Source organism: Bufo bufo, chromosome 6, assembly GCF_905171765.1.
Source record: "Bufo bufo chromosome 6, aBufBuf1.1, whole genome shotgun sequence".
Lineage (NCBI taxonomy): Eukaryota > Metazoa > Chordata > Amphibia > Anura > Bufonidae > Bufo > Bufo bufo.
The window spans coordinates 132,886,881-132,911,359 of NC_053394.1; the positions used below are offsets into that span (position 1 = coordinate 132,886,881).

Here is a 24,479-nt window from a genome sequence, read left to right on the forward strand (position 1 = left end):
CTACCTTTTGCAAGATTAGCCATAAGCCCGACTTGTTCCTGAATTTATGTAGGGTCGCTGTGATGTTTGTGTTATGCAATAACTCCCTATCCTTCTCATTGGCCTCGAAGGCTCCCCTAGCTGTCAGCCATTTCTGATTATTCTCGGCAGTGGGAGATTGAATATAAGCTTGGTATGTTTGCCTGACTAACAAGTTGGTCTGCTCCAGGCGTACCCGGGCTTGCTTTTTCCTTCAAAATATATAGTCAGGTCCATAAATATTGGGACATGGACACAATTCTAACATTGTTGGCTCTATAAACCACCACAATGGATTTGAAATGAAACGAACAAGATGTGCTTTAACTGCAGACGGTGTAGGAATTACAACAGTTTGCATACGTGCCTCCCACTTGTTAAGGGACCAAAAGTAATGGGACAGAATAATAATCATTAATCAAACTTTCACTTTTTAATACTTGGTTGCAAATCCTTTAAAGTCAATTACAGTCTGAAGTCTGGAACACATAGACATCACCATACACTGGGTTTCATCCCTGGTGATGCTCTGCCAGGCCTCTACTGCAAATGTCTTCAGTTCCTGCTTGTTCTTGGGGCATTTTCCCTTCAGTTTTGTCTTCAGCAAGTGAAATGCCTGCTTAATCGGATTCAGGTCAGGTGATTGACTTAGCCATTGCATAACATTCCACTTCTTTCTCTTAAAAAACCCTTTGGTTGCTTTTGCAGTATGCTTTGGGTAATTGTCCATCTACACTGTGAAGCGCTGTCCAATGAGTACTGAAGCATTTGGCTGAATATGAGCAGATAATATTGCCCGAAACACTTCAGAATTCATCCTGCTGCTTTTGTCAGCAGTCACATAATCAATAAATACAAGAGAACCAGTTCCATTGGCAGCCATACATGCCCACGCCATGACACTACCACCACCATGCTTCACTGATGAGGTGGTATGCTTGGGATCATGATCAGTTCCTTTCCTTCTCCATACTCTTCTCTTCCTATCACTCTGGTACAAGTTGATCTTGGTCTCATCTGTCCATAGGATGTTGTTCCAGAACTGTGAAGGCTTTTTTAGATGTCGTTTGGCAAACTCTAATCTGGCCTTCCTGTTTTTGAGGCTCACCAATGGTTTACATCTTGTGGTGAACCCTCTGTATTCACTCTGGTGAAGTCTTTTCTTGATTGTTGACTTTGACACACATACACCTACCTCCTGGAGAGTGTTCTTGATCTGGCCAACTGTTGTGAAGGGTGTTTTCTTCACCAGGGAAAGAATTCCTCGGTCATCCACCACAGTAGTTTTCCGTGGTCTTCTGGTGTTGCTGAGCTCACCGGTGCGTTCCTTCTTTTTAAGAATGTTCCAAACTGTTGTTTTGGCCACGCCTAATGTTTTTGCTATCTCTCCGATGGGTTTGTTGTGTTTTTTCAGCCTAATGATGGCTTGCTTCACTGATAGTGACAGCTCTTTGGATCTCATCTTGAGAGTTGACAGAAACAGATTCCAAATGCGAATAGCACACTTGAAATGAACTCTGGACCTTTTATCTGCTCATTGAAGTTGGGATAATGAGGGAATAACACACACCTGGCCATGGGACAGCTGAGAAGCCAATCGTCCCATTACTTTTGGTTCCTTAACAAGTGGGAGGCACATATGCAAACTGTTGTAATTCCTACACCGTTCACCTGATTTGGATGTAAATACCCTCAAATTAAAGCTGACAGTCTGCAGTTACAGCACATCTTGCTTGTTTCATTTCAAATCCATTGTGGTGGTGTATAGAGCCAAAAATGTTAGAATTGTGTAGATGTCCCAATATTTATGGACCCGACTGTAACTCATGATCTTTCCCCTAATGACTACTTTAGAGGTATTCTAGAACAGCTCAGGTGAATCTTCATGTTCTTGATTATCACCTTTGAATTCTTCCCACCACCCTATCAGCTTATTAACGAAGTCTTCGCTGCCTACAAAATTTGAGGGGAACTTCCATAAATAATCCGAGCCTCTGGGATAAGTGTCCCTCAACTGGATCCAGACTGGGGAGTGGTCCGATATCACCATGTTGCCAATAGATGCCATTTCCACCAGGACCACTCCATCAACCTACCCATGACTCTGTCCTGCGGGTTAGAACTCGTCTGTAAGGGGTTACCCTGCTTTCTATCTTCCGCTGCCATCACAACAGAATTGAAATCTCCCCCTATAATTTTGTTTGGGCAGGGGTCAGTCAGTAATTGTACTTCTAGGTCATTAAAAAAAAAACAGCATTAATAACATTAGGGCCATAAATGCTGTAAACACTATATTGAGTGTCTTGAACTGATAGCAGAATCTGGAACCAATGGCCTCTAGTATCAGATGACGACCCCAAGACCTGGCAACTTATTGTTCAATAAGATTAGGACTCCTGCTTTCCTGTCAATCGAAGCCGACCCATGAACCTCTCTAACCCACAATTTGTTCATTCTTTCTAAATCCCCCATCGCTAGATGTGTCTCCTGAAAAAGCGCAATATCAGGATTAGCTCTCTTTAAGTGACGTAACACCATCCATCTCTTGTGGGGAGACCTCAAGCCCTTTACATTCCATGAAATCACCTTCATGTTTCAGTACCTATCAATCACCCAGAAATAGACTCAGCAAGATCCACACCAACTTTGTGATTCTGGGAGGACAGTAAAGAGAGAGGAAAAATAATAAAAGAAAACAGTCCCCAACACCTCAATGTAACCTACCCCCTCCTTCCCCTCGGTATTTAGAACGATGACCCCTCAAAGGTAAGTGTCAACCACGACGAATACCAACTCCCTTACCCCAAATTCTACCTTATTTTAGGCTTATTGCTTCCTTTTTTCTGAGTTGCAAAGACCCCTCCGCCCCCCACCTTCTACATTCTACTCATCTACTAGTTTAATTTACTTTTTGCTGCCGCCAATATCCTTGTGTCAGCGGCAGGTTTAATGCAGGTAACTATATGCTAACTGTTATATTAACACCAACCGTGGTAACTGATCGCTTAAGCGGACATAAAATCTTCCCACAAATAAGAGAAGGACAATGAGTAGCATTAAACATGAAAAAGCTAGCGTCTTTAGCTGGCGGTTTCTCTCTGCCCCTGCGACCTCGTTCCCTCTGAGGTAGGTGCTTCCATTCGGGGCTTCTAGTTCTCTCCCTCAACGGGGATTTGGCAGATCTATGATCTCCCGCGTCCCGAGGACCTTCTGATTCTAGTAGCGAATGCAACGATTCTGCAGCTGCTGATGGGTCTCGGAATGAGGTAGTTGTACCATCTGGAAGAGTCACTTTCAATGTGGCCGGGTATTGCAGTTGAAACCTGATTTGTGGTTGGAATAGAGTCGAGCATATGGCGCTAAACTCCCTTCTTTGTCTTGCGACTTGAGCTGAATAATCCGCAAAGAGTAGGATGACATGCCCTCTGATCTTCAAAGGCTTTTTCCTGGGCTCTGAAGGCCCTTAGTATGGACTCCTTGTCACTAAAGTCCAAGTAACGCATGATGACTTGACGGGGTCTCAGTATCAGGTCTTTACCACCCCTAGTAGGTGAACGCTGTAAATCTGGCGCCGGTCCGACACGGTGGGCCCTTTCTACTTTGTGCCTGCCATCTAGCCCCAGGGCCATCGGTAGTTCCCTCTCGCAGATGTCTTTGAAAAGCCTGCGGCTTGATAGATTCCGGTAGGCCTAAGAGCCTCAGGTTATTCCGTCTGGAGCGATTCTCCAAGTCCTCCAGACGGTCCTTCAATATGATGTTGTGCTTTTGTAGCTCCTGAATAGCCATACCGTTCTTAGAATTCTCCTCCTCCATCAAGGCGAGCCGCTGCCCAAGATCTTCTAGACACAAGTCATGCTGCGCTACAGTTTCATGCAGTTGTTGTAGAGACTGTGTCAGCGTTTTAAAAAGTGTCTCTTTAATATCCGGTGCCAAGTGTCTGGCTACTTCTATGGCTAGAGTTTTGTAATTTATTTTAGCAGTCTCAGGTTGGCTATCCGTCTGGGTAATGGGCAAGGCATCGGTGGCGTTATCTATGGCACTGCTCGGGGATGCCGGGCGCGAATCCGCCATCTTGCTCAGCATGGTGTTATCGGCCTGTGAAGCGCCGCTCCGGAGTAAGTATCTGTCGATGGACGACAGGACAGAATGCTCTGAGGAGTTTAGGGTTGCCAAAACTACCCCTTCTGTGCTGGTATGTTGAATCCGGAGCACGATCTTGGTGAGGGACGGCCGGAGCTCACTTACTCCGCGTCCTGCATCTCAGCGCCGGAACCGGAAGTCCGACGACCTGCTTCTTTATGTGTCTTCCCCTCACATCTCTATTCCGTCCTTGCTTCAGGAGTTTGATATATTTAGTCATCTTCGTAACTTTAAGGTGAACCTTAATAAGACGGAATTATTAAACATTTCCCTCTCCCACGAAGAGGTATCTTCCATCCAAGGCAACTTTGCTTTCAAATGGAAAGACCATAGACCATAGCACCTGTTATTCCCTCTAAATTACTTGCCACTGCAGAGGAGGACCCTGGCAGATTTACAGAGATATAAACAAACATCTTTCTTGGTTTGGCCGTACGGACACTGTTAAAATGGATATCCTGCCGAGGTTCTTATATCTCTTTCAAACTGTTCCCATTCATGTTCCCAAGAAGTATTTCCTGGAAATACAAAAAGCCCTCAACAGGTTTATTTGGCATGCTAGTAAACCAAAGCTACATAAAAAGGTACTAATTAAATATAAATCTCTAGGAGGGTTTGGTCTTCCTGATATTCGCATTTATCATAACCCAGCGGTACTTACCAGACTGATAGACTGGCTACACAAAGGCTCAAATAAACTAAGGGTTACCTTGGAACAGTCCTAGTCACCGCTCTCTCTAATTGCTGTAACCTGGATTGCATTAGTGGATAGACCTTCTAGGGAGGAATGGCCATTTTTGGTCAGGCACACCCTTGCTGTTTGGGAGGAATTGATTGCCAATTCAAAAGATTACTTGCAGGCTGGGACCCATGACCCCATTGCATAGGAACCCAGCATTCACCCCGGGTCTGATCCCCTCATCCTTCCTCATTAAAACTGTTCAGGGTGGTTTATTGAGATTCAGAGATGTCCTGACTGTGGGAAAGTTATCCTCGTTTAACTTTAAGACAGAACATGGCCTTTAGCATGACGTCATGGTTAGGTTACGCCCAAACGAACTCCTTTTTTAGGGTAACAATCCCTGAGGGGGAGGTGGGCCAGTTGATGGATTTTGACTAAATGTACCTTACACTCAGGAGAAAATAGAGGTATTTTGTCTACATTGTATAAGATTTTATTGGACCTCCATAGTGGGGGGGGAGGGCCCCTTTTTTTGATAAATGGGAATCTGATCTGCAGGTCCAATTCATCGAGGAGGAGGTAAACAAGATATGTACGTTCTCCTATGGAATCTCATTGGCGTTGCAGGTTAAAAGAGAAAAATTATAAAATTCTCTCTAGGTGGTATTACTGTCCTACCATTTTACATCAGATGTTCCCCACAGTCTTGGACCAATGTTGGAGGTGCAAAAATGATAGGGGGTCCCTACTACACACATGGTGGAGTTGCCCAACAGTTCACTCGTTCTAGGATCACATCCTGAAGATATATGCCAAATACTCTGGCAAGATGATTCCCAACACGTCTCAATTAACCCTACTGTCCCTTATTCCTGGCTCTCTTGCTCAAGTCAAGAAAGGAATTTTGAGGTATTTCCTGGCTGCTGCGCGGATGGTAATCCCTAGACACTGGAAATCCAGTTCCCCTCCTACAATGCTTGAATGGGCCAGGGAGTTACGATTCATTTTGAGAATGGAAGAATTGATAGCAGACTAGCAAGAAAGGTCCGAGACGTTCATGAAAAGATGCAATCCTTTACTAACTTTTCTTGACTCTCCAGAATTTTGGGTTCTTTGTAAGCACATAGAATTAACAGCTATTCTGATTTTCTTTGACAACATACACTTTTTCTTCCCCCTTCCCTCCTGTTTTTCCCTTAGTTTTATTTTATCTTATTTATCTCACATGCTTTATATAATAGGTTACCCGAGATTGTAGATCTTGTTAACAGCAAGCAGAATCAGAACACTGAAGACAGTTTGTAATACTCCTTACACCTTTATTGTACGTAGTAGGTTGTACTGACAGAAGGAGTAATGGAATTTGTGTATGGATCAATGTGGCTTTGCACTGCAATGTAACATACTTGTTTTGCTATCAGAAGTAACTTTGCATTTGGAGTTCTGCGTAACTTCCCTTTTTTTTTAATTTTTTTTATTGTTCATGCCACTGATGATCATTGTTAACTGTACTGATATACCTGAAAACCTTAAATATAATAATAAAAACAGAGTAAACAAGTTTGTGGCTGTTCTCAATAAGCAGCTTCTGACATTACCATTTATATCTATCGATAGTATGTGACCAACTAATTTTGCCAAAAAATGGGGTTTTGGAGGTCAGACCTCTACTTAATATACATTTATGAACTATTTAATGGTCAGTAGGAGAACCCCCTTGGAAGAATGTTCGCTCTATCTAGTCTTGACTTATGTTAGTCTCTTTCCTGGGTGACATCTATCAGCATCCATTACTAATGATCCCCACACATCTTTCTGGATGGCACATAACTCTGCCTTGAAAGTCTTCACTATGGTACCACAAAAGAAAATGAATAAAAATTATATAAAATAACTTTTATTGTGAAAAATAGTAAAACCCTTTAAACATAAACCTTTATGAAATTCAATGGCATGAAGGAGGTGGGGTTATAATAAATTAAAGGAACAGTAAGAGGTAATATATGTGCGGCAGTGCTGAAATAAAATAAAAAATTTGAATTAAAATCACAGAAAACATTTAAAAAAGTATGGTAAAATCATTGAAAAAAGTTTCTTTTCTTAATGGATCTCCAAAAGTGGAGCAAATAGGATACCAAGAAAAGGTATATTTGATATTCCACAGCTGGAATAATGGTATGGCCCGCCCTGCTTCAGGCGGAGGTACAGCTGCTTCTCAGACCTCACTAGTCTTCCTACTCTAAGAATCTCTTCCGCAGCTTTTTTTCTAAACTGTGAATGTTGGCTTCTTGTAAGGATTTCAGAAGGCGTGGGAGCAGAGGGTGTTTTGGATCAATGTTTTTGAAAGCCTTTAATAGGTTCCGAATTCTTTTCTGGCTGATGGGCTTCCTTCCTTTGTGCTTGAAAATTGTGAGTTCCAGTCGCCGGAAGGTGTGCGCTGTAATATTCAGATTCACAAAATAATCTATTACAAGATTGTCACATTCTTCATCATCTGTGGAGAAAATAGAAGACAATAATATGACAGCAAACAAAGGCTACTAAAGGGATTTTTCAGGAGCTTTATACTGATGACCAGGAGTTTCATCAGAATCTGATCGGTGGGGGTCTGACCCCCAGGACCCCGACAGATCAGCTGTTTGAAAAGGCAGCGGCGCACCTGTGAGTTCAATGGTCACATGGCCTAGGTCGGAGCATCTCAGCCCCATAGAAGTGAATGGGGCTGAGCTGCGATAACAAGCACAGCCAGTGTACGATGTATGGCGCTGTGCTTGGTAAGCTGTGAGAAGACCGCGGCACTCATAGACGCGCCGATGTCTTCTCAAACAGTTGATTGGCCAGATGTCGGACCAGAGGATAAGTCATCAATGTTAAAATCTTGAAAAACCCTTTTAAAGGGCCTGGAGAAGCTTCCTCTCCATATTGCACCCTAGACCCCTAAGTTTTGTTCATTTATTTTACAGTAATTTGGCCAGAGCTATCTTCCAAACTATTTAACGTCCCTCCACCATGTTCTACACTGCTCGGCTAAACTCTTGTGCATAAATACACTCTTCCCAATAAATTATATTATTTTTTTTCTTTATAACTCCATACTAACCTTCCTCCTGTGTATCATCTTGAAAATTGCACTGTAGATCCTTGACGCAATAGTGGCCGTTGTGGTGGTAGCCAGGCTGGCACTCGCATACTCTGTTGTGTGTGGAATTGCACTCGTGTTTCACTTGTTCTCCTTCCTGACAGAGGACGTTGCAGAATCGACATTTGTCCAGGTAATTCCAGTACTGGGTATAATGCTCTTCTGGGCACGCCAAGCATACGGTGTCACTTTCAGAAGAGCAATGTTTAGCCATGTAGGTCCCGGGTGGGCACTTCTGACACATAATAGTCTTGCCCGTCTCATCTGTCCATTGATACGTGGGTGTTAACATGTCTACCATTGCCATCGTTACAAGAAATAAACTGGCCACAAGCTGCAGGCAAGAGAATGATGGCACGTTAGTGTCAAAATCCCCCAAAATATTTCCATATTTTTCAACTGTAAAGTAAGGGCAGGAATGGGGGGCACACTTATTGGGATCTTACCCCTATTAGTAAAAGTCAGAAACATAGCAAATAGATGAAGGTCGACTGAAGTAAAAAAATAAAAATGACACCCATGATATACTATTAGACTGGAGATACATGGCTGAGTCACATATTGCACGGCTAAAAGGACACGACAGTCGCAAGCAATCCAGCAGTGTTGGATATCTTGTAGCCATCAGTTTGCTGTTGTGGCAACCCAATTCTCTTACAGCAACAATTATTTGACATGTAGGCAGTGCCACACAATTTTTGGGAGTGCGGCGGCCAAAGTCGCCATGAATCTCATTGGATCAGGAACAGAGATGAAGCTGCAAATGATTTCCACTGTTGGAGCTGGACTGCAGCTATCAGAAAAAGCTAGCTTAACTTCTCAGTGCCTTGTGAACGCCTCCTCCGACCCCCCGGTATTTTTCCTGTTTTGTTGCATTAGATCTTGGGATTAAAATTTATTTTAATTTACCGTATATACTCGAGTATAAGCCGACCCGAGTATAAGCCGAGCCCCTAATTTTACCCCAAAAAAATGGGAAAAATTATTGACTCGAGTATAAGACTAGGGTGGGAAATGCAGCTATAATGCAGAGTGTATGTGTATACAATGCACACACTCTACATTATATACACACATCTGCAAGAGGGTGACTCCCTGTATTTAATGCAGAGTGTGTGCATTATATACACACACACTCTGCATTAAATACAGGGAGCCATCCACAGATCTCCCCCCTAAACAGTGCCATCCACAGATCTCCCCCCTAAACAGTGCCATCCACAGATCTCCCCCCTAAACAGTGCCATCCACAGATCCCCCTACAGTGCCATCCACAGATCCCCCTACAGTGCCATCCACAGATCCCCCTACAGTGCCATCCACAGATCCCCCTACAGTGCCATCCACAGATCCCCCTACAGTGCCATCCACAGATCCCCCTACAGTGCCATCCACAGATCCCCCTACAGTGCCATCCACAGATCCCCCTACAGTGCCATCCACAGATCCCCCTACAGTGCCATCCACAGATCCCCCTACAGTGCCATCCACAGATCCCCCTACAGTGCCATCCACAGATCCCCCTACAGTGCCATCCACAGATCCCCCTACAGTGCCATCCACAGATCCCCCTACAGTGCCATCCACAGATCTCCCTACAGTGCCATCCACAGATCCCCCTACAGTGCCATCCACAGATCCCCCTACAGTGCCATCCACAGATCCCCCTACAGTGCAATCCACAGATCCCCCTACAGTGCCATACACAGATCCCCCTACAGTGCCATCCACAGATCCCCCTACAGTGCCATACACAGATCCCCCTACAGTGCCATACACATATCCCCCTACAGTGCCATACACAGATCCCCCTCCCCGACGCTCACAGCAGTATTCTTACTTTGTCTTTGCTCCGGTAATACAGGCAGTGCGGGGAGCGGCGCTCACTCACTGACGTCACGCGCCTTCTCCCACTAGGCGGCGCATGCGCGTGACGTCAGTGAGTGAGCGCCGCCCCCCGCACTGCCTGTATTACCGGAGCTAGACTAGACTCGAGTATAAGACGAGGAGGCTTTTTGAGCACAAAAATATGTGCCAAAAAACTCGTCTTATACTCGAGTATATACGGTAGATTTTATGTGATGGACCTCACAAAATAGTTCATATTGTTACAGTAAGAGGAAAAAAACAAAAAAAAGCAAAAAAACAAACAAAAGAAAACTGAAAAGTGCCTGTGTATTTACCCACTTTGCTATGAAACCCCTAAATATGGTTTGGTGCAATCAACTAACTCACTCTAAGGGTCCATTCACACGTCTGTAATTTGGGTCCGCATTCGTATTTGTGGACCCATTCACTTTCAATGGGGCTGGATCGGATGCAAATCCACATTTCCTGGATCCGCATCCGCATTTTCTGGATCCGCATCCGTTTTTTCGGGATCCGCAATTTAGTTCCTGGAAAAAATAGAACATGTCCTATTCTTGTCCGCAATTGCGGACCAGAAAAGGCATTTTCTATTATAGTGTCTGTGATGTGCGGATCCGCAAATTGCGGATCGCACATTGCAGGTGTCCGTGTTTTGCGGATCCGCAATTTTCGGATCCGCAAAACACTTACGGACGTGTGAATGGACCCTAACCCAGGGTTTGACAAATTTCCTTGGAATCTAGGAGCCAGCTAAAAAAGTTAGGAGCAGTTTTTTTTTTTTACCTTATAAAGCCTTATTTTCAGCGAGAAAAATAACACCTCTTAAATTAACATATAAAGAAGTCTAGAACCAAACAACATGGGCATTAACAACATATACTGCGGCAGTGTACAGAACCGCACACACATATACAGTGGCAGTGTACAGAACCGCACACACATATACAGCGGCAGTGTACAGTACCGCACACACATATACAGCGGCAGTGTACAGAATCGCACACACATATTCAGTGGCAGTGTAAAGAGTACAGTTGTTGCGATACCAAATTTTTGATTAGATTTCGATACCATAAAAAAAGTATTGCGATACTCGATACCACGCATAAAAATAAACAAAAAAAGCCACCTGCATTCCGCATTTTAAAAAAATGGCAAATCGCGCAGTTTTATTTTTATTTTTCTGTTCCGGCGTTCCCCGCATAGATTTTTAAAATATTTTAATAGTTTGGACTTTTCTGACGTGGCAATATGTGATATGTTTATTTATTTATTGTTTATATATTTTATATGTGAAATTGGGAAAGGGGGTGATTTATACTTAATATTTTGGTGTTTTTTTTTTAACTTAATTTTTTTATTTTTTACACTTTTTATTTAATAACTATTTTCCCCCTTAGGGGCCAGAACCTGGGATCTTTTAATCCCTCGTCCTATTCACCCTAATAGAGCTCTATCAGGGTGAATAGGACTTAACACTCTCCCTGCTGCCCTGGGCTTTGTGCACAGGGCAGCAGGGAGCTGACTATAGCAGCCAGGGCTTCAGTAGCGTCCTGGCTGCCATGTTAACCGATCGGAGCCCCAGGATTACACTGCTGGGGCTCCGATCAGAAGCTGCCACTGCACCACCAATGAAGAGGGGCAGAGGGGACCCTGTGGCCACTGCCACCAATGATTTTAATACTGGGGGGTTGAGAGGGGAGGACACACTGTGCCACCAATGATTTTAATTGGGGGGGGCGGGGGGCACAGGGTGCCGGCTATGTGATTCTGCTGCCGGCACCTGCCTCCTGTATTATGCGTTAAAGACGACCTTATATGGGTCCAGACTTTAAGTAGCAGGCTACACAGAGCAGCGCCCAGAGATGTCCCAGCACTTACTATTATTCCTGGGTGCAGCTCCGTTCGCCCGCCGTGCCCCATTACTGTCTCCTGCTCCATATGCTAATTACTATCGGAGCAATGGGGAGGAGAAATCAGCTTCTCTCCTGGGCGTTCCTTCTCCCTGCGCTGTGCTGTGATTGGACAGCGCTACAGCCAGGGAGAAGGAACGCCCACATGATGCGGACCCACTGCGTCCTACCTACCTCCTCCGCTCCCCCGATGCCACCCTGTCCACCCCGCTCTCGGGTCACACCACCACTCCTTCCCTGCCAGACTGTCCGAGAAGTCCACGTAGAGGCAGCAGTGTGCCGGGAGCGCCCCAGATTGTGAGGGCAAATACCCAAGCGCCAGGACAAAATTCCTGATTGCCATGGCGACCTGGGATTTGTCGAGCCCTGCTCTAACCTAAGTTATAAAATTAGTTGAATAACGCGCTTCCTGAAGTGTCACATGATCTGTCACATGACAGTATAAACACATCTGTTTTGAAAGGCTCCTGTGTCTCTAACACTACAAAGCAAGCAACATGAAGACCAAGAAGCTCTCCAAACAGGTCAGAGACAAAATTGTGGCAAAGCATAGATCAGGGTTGGGTTATAAAATAATATCCCAAGCTTTATATCCCACAGAGCAACATTAAATCCGTTAAATAAAAAGACTATGGCACAGCTACAAACCTGAGAAAGCTGTCCACCAAAACGCACAGATCGGGCAAAGAGGGCATTTATCAGATTTAACGAAGAAACCAATGGTAACACTGAAGAAGCTCCAAAGATCCAAAGTGGATCATAAGACCTTTATAAAGCTGTAAACGCCACAGACTTTATGGAGGAATAGCAAGAAAAAAAATAAAAACATTACTTGAAGAAAAATAAAACAAGTTTGGAGTTCACCAAATGGACTTGGAATAAGGTTCTCTGGTCAGATTAGACAGATATGAAACTTTTTGGCCAACATGGGAAACAACTCACTGTATCACAAAAAAACTATAATGCAGTCAAGTTCGGGTCAGGGGAGCCATGGCCAACACATGGACAGAGCACAGTCGTGTGAATCTGCACTGCGGATGCATCCATCCGACTCCCAAGCTCAGCAATATACAGTAGTAGCGCAGTCCCCTAGGACTCCTTTATTAGTATGCAGTGGATGGACATGTGCAGTCTTACAGCAGCAGAATGGAAGTGAAAGGAAACATAAAAATGACAGTCACCAGTTCCTGTAGTTGGTTCTCCCAAGTGTGAAATTCTCTTTAGTTAAAGATCTAGCATTTTACATTTACAGCTCCTGTACACAGGGTTTATCTTTAATCTCCAACCCTGGAGACACACAGGGCTGCATAAGAGTAAAACCAAAGTTGGCTATAAATGTATTTTTGCAAACTGATCACTGGCTACATAGCCATACAATAAACTGTGCATACACATGAGCAGAAGAAAAAGTTCCAGCATCCAGGATAAAATGTTGGCAACTTCTTTATTAAACTTCGTTTACAATCCAATTAAACAGAGATGATCTCCCTCCACCGTTCGGTTAACATGTTTCGAACCAACCAGGTTCTTACTCAGAACCTGATTGTAAGAAAGAACCTGGTTGGTTCGAAACATGTTAACCGAGCGGTGGAGGGAGATCATGTCGGTTTAACTGGATTGTAACCAAAGTTTAATAATCGTTTATTCTGTTTATACGCCAAGGACCGGTCTAGTCTGTTCCGTGCAGAGGGATTTCATGGTGAGCTGGAATACTCTGAAATATTTCTTTATTTGTTCAAAACACATGAGCATCTCATAGTGGCAATAAAGATACATGTGACAGTCAATAGGCAATAGACAAGTCATAGGAGTGATGTGACCTCCTTACCTGGGCTTTGCTAGAGTATATCATCTTGTTGTAGTCAGTTATCAGCTCCTCATTTCAGGTGACAGATGGCGGGAAGTACCTGGTGCAGAAAGCAAGAGTCATCATGAATACATGGTCCCAGAGCTTTACTACTTGAAGATCTACGTCCTACAGTACTTCTATAGCCATGTCCCACAGAACACTGCCTGACTTCCTACGTCCCTGCAGTCACAGCCCTTGTCCCCTCCTCTGTGCACAGCTCTACTCCCCCTTCAGCCACGGCTTCCCTCACCTTCTGTGCTCCTGTGTGTTTGGTGAGCCCCAGATTGTTATATACACCAGACCATTCATAGTGAGTCATCCTCAGCACGTAATTAGGGAATGCCCCAATTTGTTACTTTGAGCCACAGGGTTAGCTAAATCTTCCCCCTTTAGCTATGTGACATCCACAACTAAGGAATATTAAATGCCACCAACTTAGTCATACAAGATGCCTTAAACTAGGTAATTACCTACTCCTAGCATTCACAAGGTTACTACACCAATATACATAATACTTCTTCTGGGATTGTGAAATCGTTTAGAACACAAGAAGGCTCTTATGAAAGTGAAGTTTTAATATCTAAAAGACATCATACCGCTTTAATCCAACCTGTCAAAGTTTTGCACTTGTGCATTCCAAACATGAAGGGCTTAAAGAATGCACCCTGTACTTTCTGTAAGTACCTCCTTCTTGTAGATCCCCGATTGAGGCGACGTTCACACAGGTGACGCCAGTGGATGACCTAGTTCCAATCCTGAGCGGCACACAGCCAACTTATAAATTAGGTCCAGTATTTCTTGGATGAATCTTCATCTGTATTGTTTTTAATACCCGACTCCTACTGCAGGTCATGGTATCCTCGATGTATCCAAGGCCTCATGCACATGACTGTTCCGTTTTTTTGCGGTCCGCAAAACAAGGAAGCCGCCCGTGTGCCTTCCGCAATTTGCGGAACGGACCAGGCAGCCCATTGTAGAAATGCCTATTCTTGTCGGCAAAACGGACAAGAATAGGACATGTTATATTTTTTTTGCGGGGCCACGGAAGGGATGCGGACAGCACACGGAGTGCCGTCCGCATCTTTTGCGGCCCCATTGAAGTGAACGGGTCCGCATCCCGGATGTGGACCAAAACAACGGTGGTGTGCATGAGTTCCAAGTCTCGGAAAACATCTTTAAAGACCAAGCGTTTTTTTTTTCCTTTTTTTTTTTCCATCATCACCTTCAAAGAGCTATAAAAATTTTTTTTTACATTTTCCGTCAATGTAGCCGTGTGAGGGCATTTTTTGCGGGACAAGTAGTAATTTTTAATGGTGCCATATTGGGGTACAAATAACTTACCGTTGTTAACTCTTTCTGGGAGGGGAATGGGGAAAAAAAACAGCAATACTACCACAGAGTTTATACATTATAAATTTTTCGGCATAACTAACATGATAACCTCTACTCTCTGGGTCAGTACGATTACTGTGTACATAACACTTTGATAGCTTTTTATTCTGTTTTTTTTGGTGGCAAATAAGCAAAAACCAGCAATTCTGGCTTTTTTTTATGGCGTTCACCACGCGGGATAAATTTCATGATAATTGTGTAGTTCTGATCATTACAGACATGGCAATACCAAAAATGTGAAGGAGATATTATTTTTCAATTGAAAGAGGTGTCTTTTTTTTTTTTACTTACATTTTTTTTTAAATAAAACTTTTTCTTTTTTAACCAATAGTCCCACAAGGGCGCTATAATAGCCGATCTTTTGATCGGTTCTAAAATACATTGCTATGCTAACATCCACCAGTAGGCTGCAGCAGAAAGGCACAACCTGCTGAGACACACTGGAGGCTCTGGCCCTGCATGCACAGGAGATAGAGTCAGCAGCATCTAAGGGGTTAAACAGCCCGGATCAACTCTTCTGCCGCTCCGTTACAGCTTAGACTGGACCACCGTAAAAAGGTGTATTGGCTGTCGCTAAGAAGTTAAACCACGCCTGATGAAGTTGCCTAGGCAGGCTCAATGGCTATTATGTAGTCATCTTTTCAGTTAGCCATTGAATAGTTGAGGACTCAATTTTTCTCAACTTCCCTTAACCCCTTAGTGACCACGCACATTTTTTTTAAATCGCATTCCATGAGCTATAACTTTGGTTTCTTTTTATCAATGTACTTGTATGAGGTCTTATTTTTTGCAGGATAAGTTATAGTTTTTAATGCACCATTTTGGGTACATGTAATGATTGATTAAACCGAGCCGTTTATCTAAAACCCCCGTTGTTTACGTCAGTAAAAAGGCGTATTAGTGGTCACTAAGGGCTTAAAAAGGTTATCCGAGATCCGCCTCAATCCTGTGCAGGCGCTACTTCCAGGTTCATGTGCTGTACCCTGGGCATGTAATCCAATCGTGGAGTTTGAACCTGCAGCGCATGCGTAAGTCTGAGTCTTTCGCAAGTGCTTTGGAAAGAATAGGATTCCTGTCTGCGCTGTAGGTTGCAATCTAAGGCTGGGATCATGCACATTAGGCTACATTCACACGATTGTATGAATGAGTCCGCATCTGTTCCGCAATTTTGCGGAACGGGTGCGAACCAATTCATTTCAATGGATGCGGACAGCAAAAGACTGTGTGCTTTCCGCATCCGTAGTTCCGTTCCACGGCCCCACTTGTCCGCAATTGCAGACAAGAATAGGCATTTTCTATGATAGCTGCGGCATGTGCAGTCCGCAAATTGCGGAACGCACACGGGCCGTTATCCGTGTTTTGTAATCCGCAAAACACTACGGTCGTGTGAATGTAGCCTTAGGCTACTTTCACACCTGCGTTAGGTGCGGATCCGTCTGGTATCTGCACAGACGGATCCACAACTATAATGCAAACGCTTGTATTTTATTAATTTTTTTGTTCATGATAATGCAAACAGATCCGTTTTGACTAACACTGAAAGTCAATGGGAGGCGGATCCGTTTTCAATTGCACCATATTGTGTCTGTGAAAACGGATCCGTCCCCATTGACTTACATTGTAAGTCAGGACGGATCCGTTTGGCTCTGCATCGTCAGGCGGACACCCGAACGCTGCAAGCAGTGTTTTGGTGTCCGCCTCCAGATCCTTATTTTGAACCGCTTGTAAGAGCCCTGAAACTGATCTGAAAGTAGCCTTAGCCTGTATATCACTCCCACTGAAAAAGGCTAGTTTGGCTGACAACAGACTAAGGCCTCTTTCACACTACCGTTTGGCTATTTCAGTATTTTGCGGTCCGTTTTTCACGGATCAGTTGTTACGTTTTTTTTTGTTTCAGTTCCGTCTTTCTGTTCCGTTTTTCCGTATGGCATATACAGTAATTACTTAGAAAAAAATTGGGCTGGGCATAACATTTTCAATAGATGGTTCCGCAAAAACGGAACGGATACGGAAGACATACGGATGCATTTCCGTATGTGTTCCATTTTTTTTGCGGACCCATTGACTTCAATGGAGCCACGGAACGTGATTTGCAGGCAATAATAGGACATGTTCTATCTTTCAACGGATTGGAAAAACGGAAATACGGAAACGGAATGCATACATTCCGTTTTTTTTTTTGCGGAACCATTGAAATGAATGGTTCCGTATATGGACCGTATACAGAACGCAAAAAACGGCCCGCAAAACAAAAAAAAAACGGCAGTGTGAGAGAGGCCTAAAGGTGAATTCACATGCCCGTGTCCAATTTGTGGACCACAAACTGATCTGCAAAACAGAAACACTGGGTGTGTGCACCCCACATCATGGATTGGACCCACTGTTGTGGCCAAAGAGGTGTGCTTCCGGGTTCGTGTGTGACATGTCCTACCTTTGGCCACAACATGTAGATCGCATGAAGTCAATAAGCCCGCACCATGATGCTGGGTGCACATGCCTAGTATCCATGTTTTGAGGATCAGACAGATGGCTACTTTCACACTCGCGTTTAGTGCGGATCCGTCATGGATCTGCACCGATAATAAAACTGCATGCATCCGTTCAGAACGGATCAGTTTGTATTATCTTTAACATTGCCAAAACAGATCCATCTTGAACACCATTGAAAGTCAATGGGGGACGGATCCATTTTCTATTGTGCCAGATTGTGTGATAGAAAACGGATCCGTCCCCATTGACTTACATTGTGTGTCAGGACGGATCCGTTTGCCTCCGCATCGTCAGGCGTGTCCGCCTCCATTGCGGAATGGAGGCGGAACGGAGGCAAACTGATGCATTCTGAGCGGATCCTTTTCCATTCAGAATACATTAGGGCAAAACTGATCCGTTTTGGACCGCTTGTGAGAGCCCTGAAACTGATCTCACAAACAGAAAGGCAAAACGCCAGTGTGAACGTATCCATAGATTCGTAGATACAAAATAGAATAGATAATGTATAAGATTTATTAGCGTCTTTTAGACAGAGATAGATATGATAACAGTTTGATAGGAGATCGATAGATACTGTAGATATGAGATAGATAAGAGATAGATATCAGACAAATTATGAGAAAGATTTGATATGAGAAACATGAGACATACTGTACATATAAATGTGAGAAATAGATATATGGATATGAGGTAGATTATTATTACCGGTATATCTTGTACTACAGAAAAATAAATAAATAAATACTACACACATGAATGGGCTCTTTAAGAAACATCTAGTATAAACAAATGGGTGTGGGGGGGACATAACTAAAACATTTGGCTTTGGGTCATCTAATGTGCAAAATATTTCATATTTCAAAACTCCAAACTGTGCAATATGAAATCTCGGTACCCATGTCTGTACTTCCCAAATGTTTCCAGTATTGTGATTATTATACTGACATTTACACTTATGGTAAATCATTCTTACTGATTCCCTGCACTGACTACCCAGAACACCATTTCCTTTTGAGGGAATGTATCGTAACCAGAAAAACAGATACACCACTTATAACTAGTGCAGCGCCTGGAGGGGCGATCCATGACTAACACTGAAAGAATACCAAAAAGCCATGTCATGTTTCTCAAGGCAAAGCGGAGACAAAATGAGTCAGAATTCTAGTGTGATTTGTGAACTGCCACGTGCTTTACACCACATACACGAACGTGGTTTGTTTCCGTGTCCGTTCCGTTTTTTTCCAGATAGGATGTGGACCCATTCATTTTAATGGGTCCGCAAGAAATGCGGACAGCACACAGTGTGCTGTCCGCATCGGTATGTCCGTTCCGTAGCCCCGCAAAAAAAAAATAGAACATGTCCTATTCTTGTCCGTTTTAGACATTGTTACAATGGATCCTCCAAAAAAAAAAAAAAAACAGATGGCATACGGATGTCATCCTTTTTCTTTTACAGATCCGCAATTTGCGGATCGCAAAACACATACGGTCGTGTGCATGTAGCCCAACACTTTTCCATACTTTTTTGGCCTCAACTGAAAGGGGGCGTGCATGGAAAAAACGTGCTAAATTGGTGACTCATTTCTTAATCTGAACTAACTTGACTGATGCTGTAAAGATGAGCCATATTCATCATCCAGCTACTGTGATTAGAGATGAGCGAATTTCCGCTTATGAAATTCGTTCACACTTCGTTTGCTGGCAAAAGGTGAATTGCGTTATGGATTTCGTTACCACGGACCATAACACAATTCTATGACGGAATGCCTTTAGAGGCATAATAGAAGTCTATGGGCTGCAAAACTAATCCGTCCCGTTTCCGTTATGCACAGGACTCCCCTGCATAACGGAAACAGGATGGATCCGTTTTGCAGCCCATAAACTTCTATTACGACGGAATAAATAACGGAATGCCTCTAAAGGCATTCCGTTATAGAATTGCCTTATGGTCTGTGGTAACGGAATCCATAACGCAATTCACCTTTTACCATCAAACGAAGTGTGGACGAATTTCAAAATATGAAATTCGCTCATCTCTAACTGTGATAAATCTGGAGCAGTTTCTAACCCTTTCCCATTATCAACAATTTTCACTGGTTCATTTTTGTTCCCTGCCTTCCAAAGGTCATGACTGGTTTTTATTTCTCACTTCACAAATTTTTTTTGCTGTCCGCATCTTTTGTGGCCCCATTGAAGTGAATGGGTCCGCACCCGAGCCGCAAAAACTGCGGCTCGGATGCGGACCAAAACAACGGTCGTGTGCATGAGGCCTTATTTTTTTTCTGATCACTGGTGACTGTAATTACTTTGGGTGGTTATAGACAGACCCTTATTTATACAGGTCCATCCTGCACCTTACCTCGGGTCAGGATCAGTTTGTCCTTGCAGTTTGTGTAATTAAAAAAAAATTAATTTGTATGTATATTGTGATTTTTCCTGGAATTAAACAAATCGTATATTTTAGATATCTAGAGGTGCTACACAATTCATGTGTGTATGCTTTTGGTCTCGTTCACGCGTTCTTTAATTGTTTATTTATATATACAGAAGAGGACCGGGATTTTATATGCGGAAGGGGCGATTTGATTATTTTTTTTATATTTTTAAAAACTTTTCTTTCTTTACTTATTTTTTAAAAACTATTTTTAGCCCCCTAGGGGGCTTCAACATGCAATCATTAGATCACTTCTACTTCAGACTGCAATGGTTTACCACTGACGACAGGTATCTACTGGGCAAAACGCCAGGCACCCTCCCCCTATGGTACCCGCTCAGCTCCTGAGCTGGTGCCATATTTAAAACCCCAACCCAGGGAAGTGTTAAGACTGTATAATCTTACACCGTCTTACTTTTCGAATCAGATCTTTTTTATTAAACATTTTACAGTGTAGATACACGTTTTAACACATTGTAAACAAGGATGACATAGAAATATACTGTCCATAAGGCAAATAACAAAAAGGATATCAGCCTATGTGTAGTAATACGGTCCTCTATGTGCAAGAAAGTAACTACTATAATACTGCCTCACACACACAAATATAACTACTATAATACTGACCCTTTATGGACAGTTATATAACTACTTGAATCGGGTCACTTCTTGCCCTTTCTGGTGTGATTTTGCTCTATGACATATTACTGTAATGTTGATATTGCGGCAATTCCATCACGAGGAGATTAGTAATTAGAGGAGATTAGTAATTATTTTTTATTTCACATTGCGCAATTACATGTTTACATCAGTTTAACCTGCACAGCTCACAGGGCCGGATACTGCCTATCAGTCATGCATCATACTCTCGACAAGGTACGTGCAATATACACGTATAAGCAGCATTACAAAATTTAAAGGGTATGCTTTTTCTTTTTTCCTGAAATCTCTCGTACTGCAGCTCAGGACACAGCCCTATGGACAAGAGCGGCCTTGTTTTTGTAAGAGAAAAATAATCAGATCTTTTAACACTTCTGGACAGCCCCTTTAAAAGGGTTTTCGCTGGGCTCAATTTAAAAAAAAAAATGGGCCACAAAAAAATAAAAATTCCTACCCTCCCTGAACCCCCAATGTTGCCAATGCTGTTCCGTCTCCGTTGCTCTTTATGCTATAAAATAAAAAGAGGGGTTAATTCCCAGGCAAACACTTTTGAACGTAGTAACTTCACTAATCATTTACATGCAGCAATCTCCTCCACGGTACGCAGGGAAGAGGGATAGCTAATGCCATCACTTGTCCCCATACAGAGCTGTTTGCCGGCAGCAGAGTGTGTTTAGACGCCACGATCTGCTGGCGGCAAAAGATGATATAGGTGACCGCACAAACGAGCTTATTACCCGATAAACAAGCGTTTCGATAATATGACAATGTAAAGGGGCCTTTATGCTCTAAATCACATCCAAAGCAGTACTCAAAAATGTATTACATAGGCTTGAATCCAGACTGCTATTCAATATTGTCTCATTAGGTTTCTTACCTGCCAATGGTCTAAAAATGAGGAAATACATTTTTTTTAAAGGTGCAGTGTCCCTTTAAGATACCGTCAAAAAAACAAATCGATTGAATTGCAAAAACTGAAACTTTATCAAATAATTTATTACAAAATGTACAATTTAGTCTGCAGATAATAAAAGGTTATATACACATACATCACTTTCGGTCTGTTTGTAATAACCTGACATGCCACCTAACTCCATGTTTATGGACCCAAGAGTCCCCAGCAGCCAAAGAGCACTGAACCCGGATGACTGCCTCTGGTAAATAAACATCTTACATTTCTAAAACCGATGACGATAAATCAGCGTTATGTAACCACTTCACTGCCATAAACTGTCAGAGCCTTTAACCCTGTATCCAACAGTCCAGAAAGTCTGTCCTGACAGTCCAATAAGTTTTATACAGGCACTTAAATCTGACCCGTAATCTAATTTTACAAGGAACTTCTATATCATTTTCTAAAATCATTTGGTAATCCATGACATTTGATAATCTGGAATATAATGCCAGATTAAATTATTTTTTACTACTTAATAGTTCAAGAATACTTCCAGTTTTAAAGGAGTTTTCTGGGACTTAAATATTAAGGGCCTATTTTTAGAATGGGTCATCAATATTGGAGGGTGGTCTGACTCCGGCACCCATGTCGATCAGCTGTTTGAAGGGGCCTCAGTGCTGCAGTCTACTTGGTACACCAAGCGCAGCGCCATACACTGTATAATGGCTGTTTTTGGTATTGCAGCTCAATCCTATTTACCTGAATAGGACTGACCTTCACAAAGGCCATGTGACCAGAGGACTTGACGTCACAGGAGTGGCCTAGAGATGAGCAAAGCGAGCTTTGGATGCTACTTCCGAAACCGTTTAGCTAAACAATTCGTTATAATACTGTACGGAGATTCGTCTCCGTGCAGTTTTAGAATGCACGGGCTCCGATGAGCCGAAGTGAGTTATTCACAAAGTCGCACTAGACTTCGTTGAATAACTTCAGTAATTGACTATTACAAGGAAAAACCACTTCAAAACTTGGAACCGAACTAGGCTTCGGTTCTGAGTGATACCTTGGAACCGAAGAGGAGTTTGGTTCCAAGGTTTTTCACTGTAATAATCAATTAACAAAGTTATTCAACAAAGTCTTGCGCGACTTTATGAAAAACTTAATTCGGCTCATCGGAGCCCATACATTTTAATACTGTATAGAAGGTATCAAATGTTTTTTTTTTGTAAAATCGTTTTGTTCATCTCTAGCGTGGCCCCTTCCAACAGCTGATCTGCAGTGTCTTGGGAGTCGGACCTCACTGATCAGATATTCTTGATTTATCCTGCATAAATTTCTAAGTCCCGGAAAATCCCTCTAAAACATTTTAAACTGGTTGCAAATGATTACAAAAACATGGCTAGTTTCTTCGAACAGTGCCACACCTCTCCACAGGCTTTGTATGGAACTTCTGCAATACCACACACAATCTGTGAGCAGATGTGGCGCTGTTGCTGGAAGAAAGCAGTCATGTTTCTGTAGTCCCTTTAAAGAGGTTGTCTGCTTTTTTTAAATATTGATGACCTATCCTCGTACGAGTGCTCTTTTAAACAGCTGAGGAGTCAGCAATATAAAAAAGCGGACAGTCCCATTAAAGAATATAGGAAGAAATATCTTAAAATGCCCTTCCCCCCAAAAAAATTAAAACATCACTGGTATCTATAGAGTTGTTTTCCCACTTTGAATATGGCCATCATTACCGCCCCCTCAAATCGGATGTAACCCAGCACTCCCAGACCCCTGAAAGGCATATCGAGGATTCAGGGAACCTGGATGACATTTATGGGAGCTATACTAGCTGCCATATTGGTTGTCATCCAGCTTTCCAAGAAGTAGACATTGCCAAACGAAAATTATCTAATGGAAGAGAAGAATTCAGAGAGATGCAACATCAGTCCTGCCACCATCGGGTGAAGCTGCAATAACATGAGGAATTCCTTATTAATCAACTGTCTGATGGCTATAGCGTTGAATTACTGTATAGGAAACTCCTCCATGTAATTGTAAGGGAGGTAGAATTTCTACAGTAATGCATTTCCCACTGCAGAACCAGGATTACGGCACATTGTGTGGTCAAGTCCATGTATTCCACTGAAATACCGCCTCTGACCCTAAGAGGACAAGAAGAACATCTGCGCCAGTTGATGCTTCTTGACGTTACTTTTGCAGGCCGGACACAGCTTGGTCGTCTGAAAAAAATAAAAATCAATGTAAAAATCCCTGGAGAACATGTCCAGACATGCATGACATAGTCCTAAATATTTAAAGGCCTGCACATCCCACCCCTCCACCAACTAAGGTCGACGAACCTTTAGTAGCTGATCCCAGCATGCTTTGCAACAATAGAAGTTGCATGATGAGCATTTAAAAGGCACAGACCCTTTCATTTTGCAGTATGGGCAGGTTGGACCCTCTGGAAAAAAAAAAACACGACATTTTTTTTTAAAGCGCTCCTTTCACTCTGATAGGCACCATTATAAGCCATTGAGCCTGGATGTGGGGTTGGGGTAGGAGGTGCATGTGTCCTTGAGGATTCTGGGAAAGCTGGGTCATGGCAGCCAAGACTGAGTTCACACTTCAGTTATTTGATCAGTTATTTCCATCAGTTATTGAGAGTCAAAACCAGGAGTAAAGCCTACTCAGATCAATCTGCACCTGTTCAGTCTTTTTGACCAGCACCTGGTTTTCGCTCACAATAACTGATGGAAATAGCTGATCAAATAACTGAGGTGTGAACTCATCCTAATGTAGAAGTCACTCCAGTTTCCCAAGTTAAGAAGTTGCATAAGGGGATAGGTCAAGGGTTTTTTGGATAAAGCTTCTCCCGGTAACCAAACCGCTGGTTTCCTTTAAATCACATATCCTGTCACAGCAGGCAGGATGACGGAGCGCCTGCTGGGGGAGTAGTGTAAACTTATGTAAGTTACTTCTGCTTTCTGCTGATTTCCCTCTCCTTGTA

General features: G+C 42.9%; 2 protein-coding genes across 5 annotated transcripts in view; both read right to left on the bottom strand.

Annotated features, from left to right (window-relative positions):
• Positions 1–6,721: 6,721 nt before the first annotated feature.
• TNFRSF6B (TNF receptor superfamily member 6b) lies at positions 6,722–21,156 on the bottom strand. 2 transcript variants are annotated; one of them, XM_040439117.1, is made up of 4 exons: positions 21,142–21,156; positions 13,590–13,717; positions 7,941–8,313; positions 6,722–7,334 (listed from the first exon to the last, which is right to left on the bottom strand). In XM_040439117.1, exons 2-4 carry the CDS (start codon positions 13,611–13,613, stop codon positions 7,075–7,077), a joined length of 657 nt encoding a protein of 218 aa, XP_040295051.1. In that variant the 5' UTR covers positions 13,614–13,717; positions 21,142–21,156; the 3' UTR covers positions 6,722–7,074. The 2 variants fall into 2 exon arrangements, with proteins under 2 accessions (XP_040295051.1, XP_040295052.1); XM_040439118.1 differs by lacking the exon at positions 21,142–21,156 and having other exon boundaries at positions 6,722–7,277; positions 13,590–13,872.
• A 1,598-nt stretch (positions 21,157–22,754) lies between these two features.
• RTEL1 (regulator of telomere elongation helicase 1) overlaps positions 22,755–24,479 on the bottom strand; it is a 197,303-nt gene continuing 195,578 nt past the window's right edge. For 2 of the 3 annotated variants that reach the window (XM_040439096.1, XM_040439095.1), the window contains 2 exons: positions 23,830–23,933; positions 22,755–23,709 (listed from right to left, as the gene is read on the bottom strand). In XM_040439096.1, coding sequence (XP_040295030.1) covers positions 23,632–23,709; positions 23,830–23,933 — 182 coding nt within the window. In that variant the 3' untranslated portion in view covers positions 22,755–23,631. The remainder of the gene's footprint in view (positions 23,710–23,829; positions 23,934–24,479) is intronic. The other variant, XM_040439097.1, reaches the window with a different exon arrangement.

Bases quoted from the DNA above. Each gene is read 5' to 3' on its own strand.
- TNFRSF6B (XM_040439117.1), bottom strand. From the start codon at position 13,613: ATGATATACTCTAGCAAAGCCCAG. The intron at 8,314-13,589 runs GTAAGGAGGTCA...TCTTGCCTGCAG, and splicing joins TATACTCTAGCAAAGCCCAG to CTTGTGGCCAGTTTATTTCT. The intron at 7,335-7,940 runs GTTAGTATGGAG...TTTTCTCCACAG, and splicing joins AGATGATACACAGGAGGAAG to ATGATGAAGAATGTGACAAT.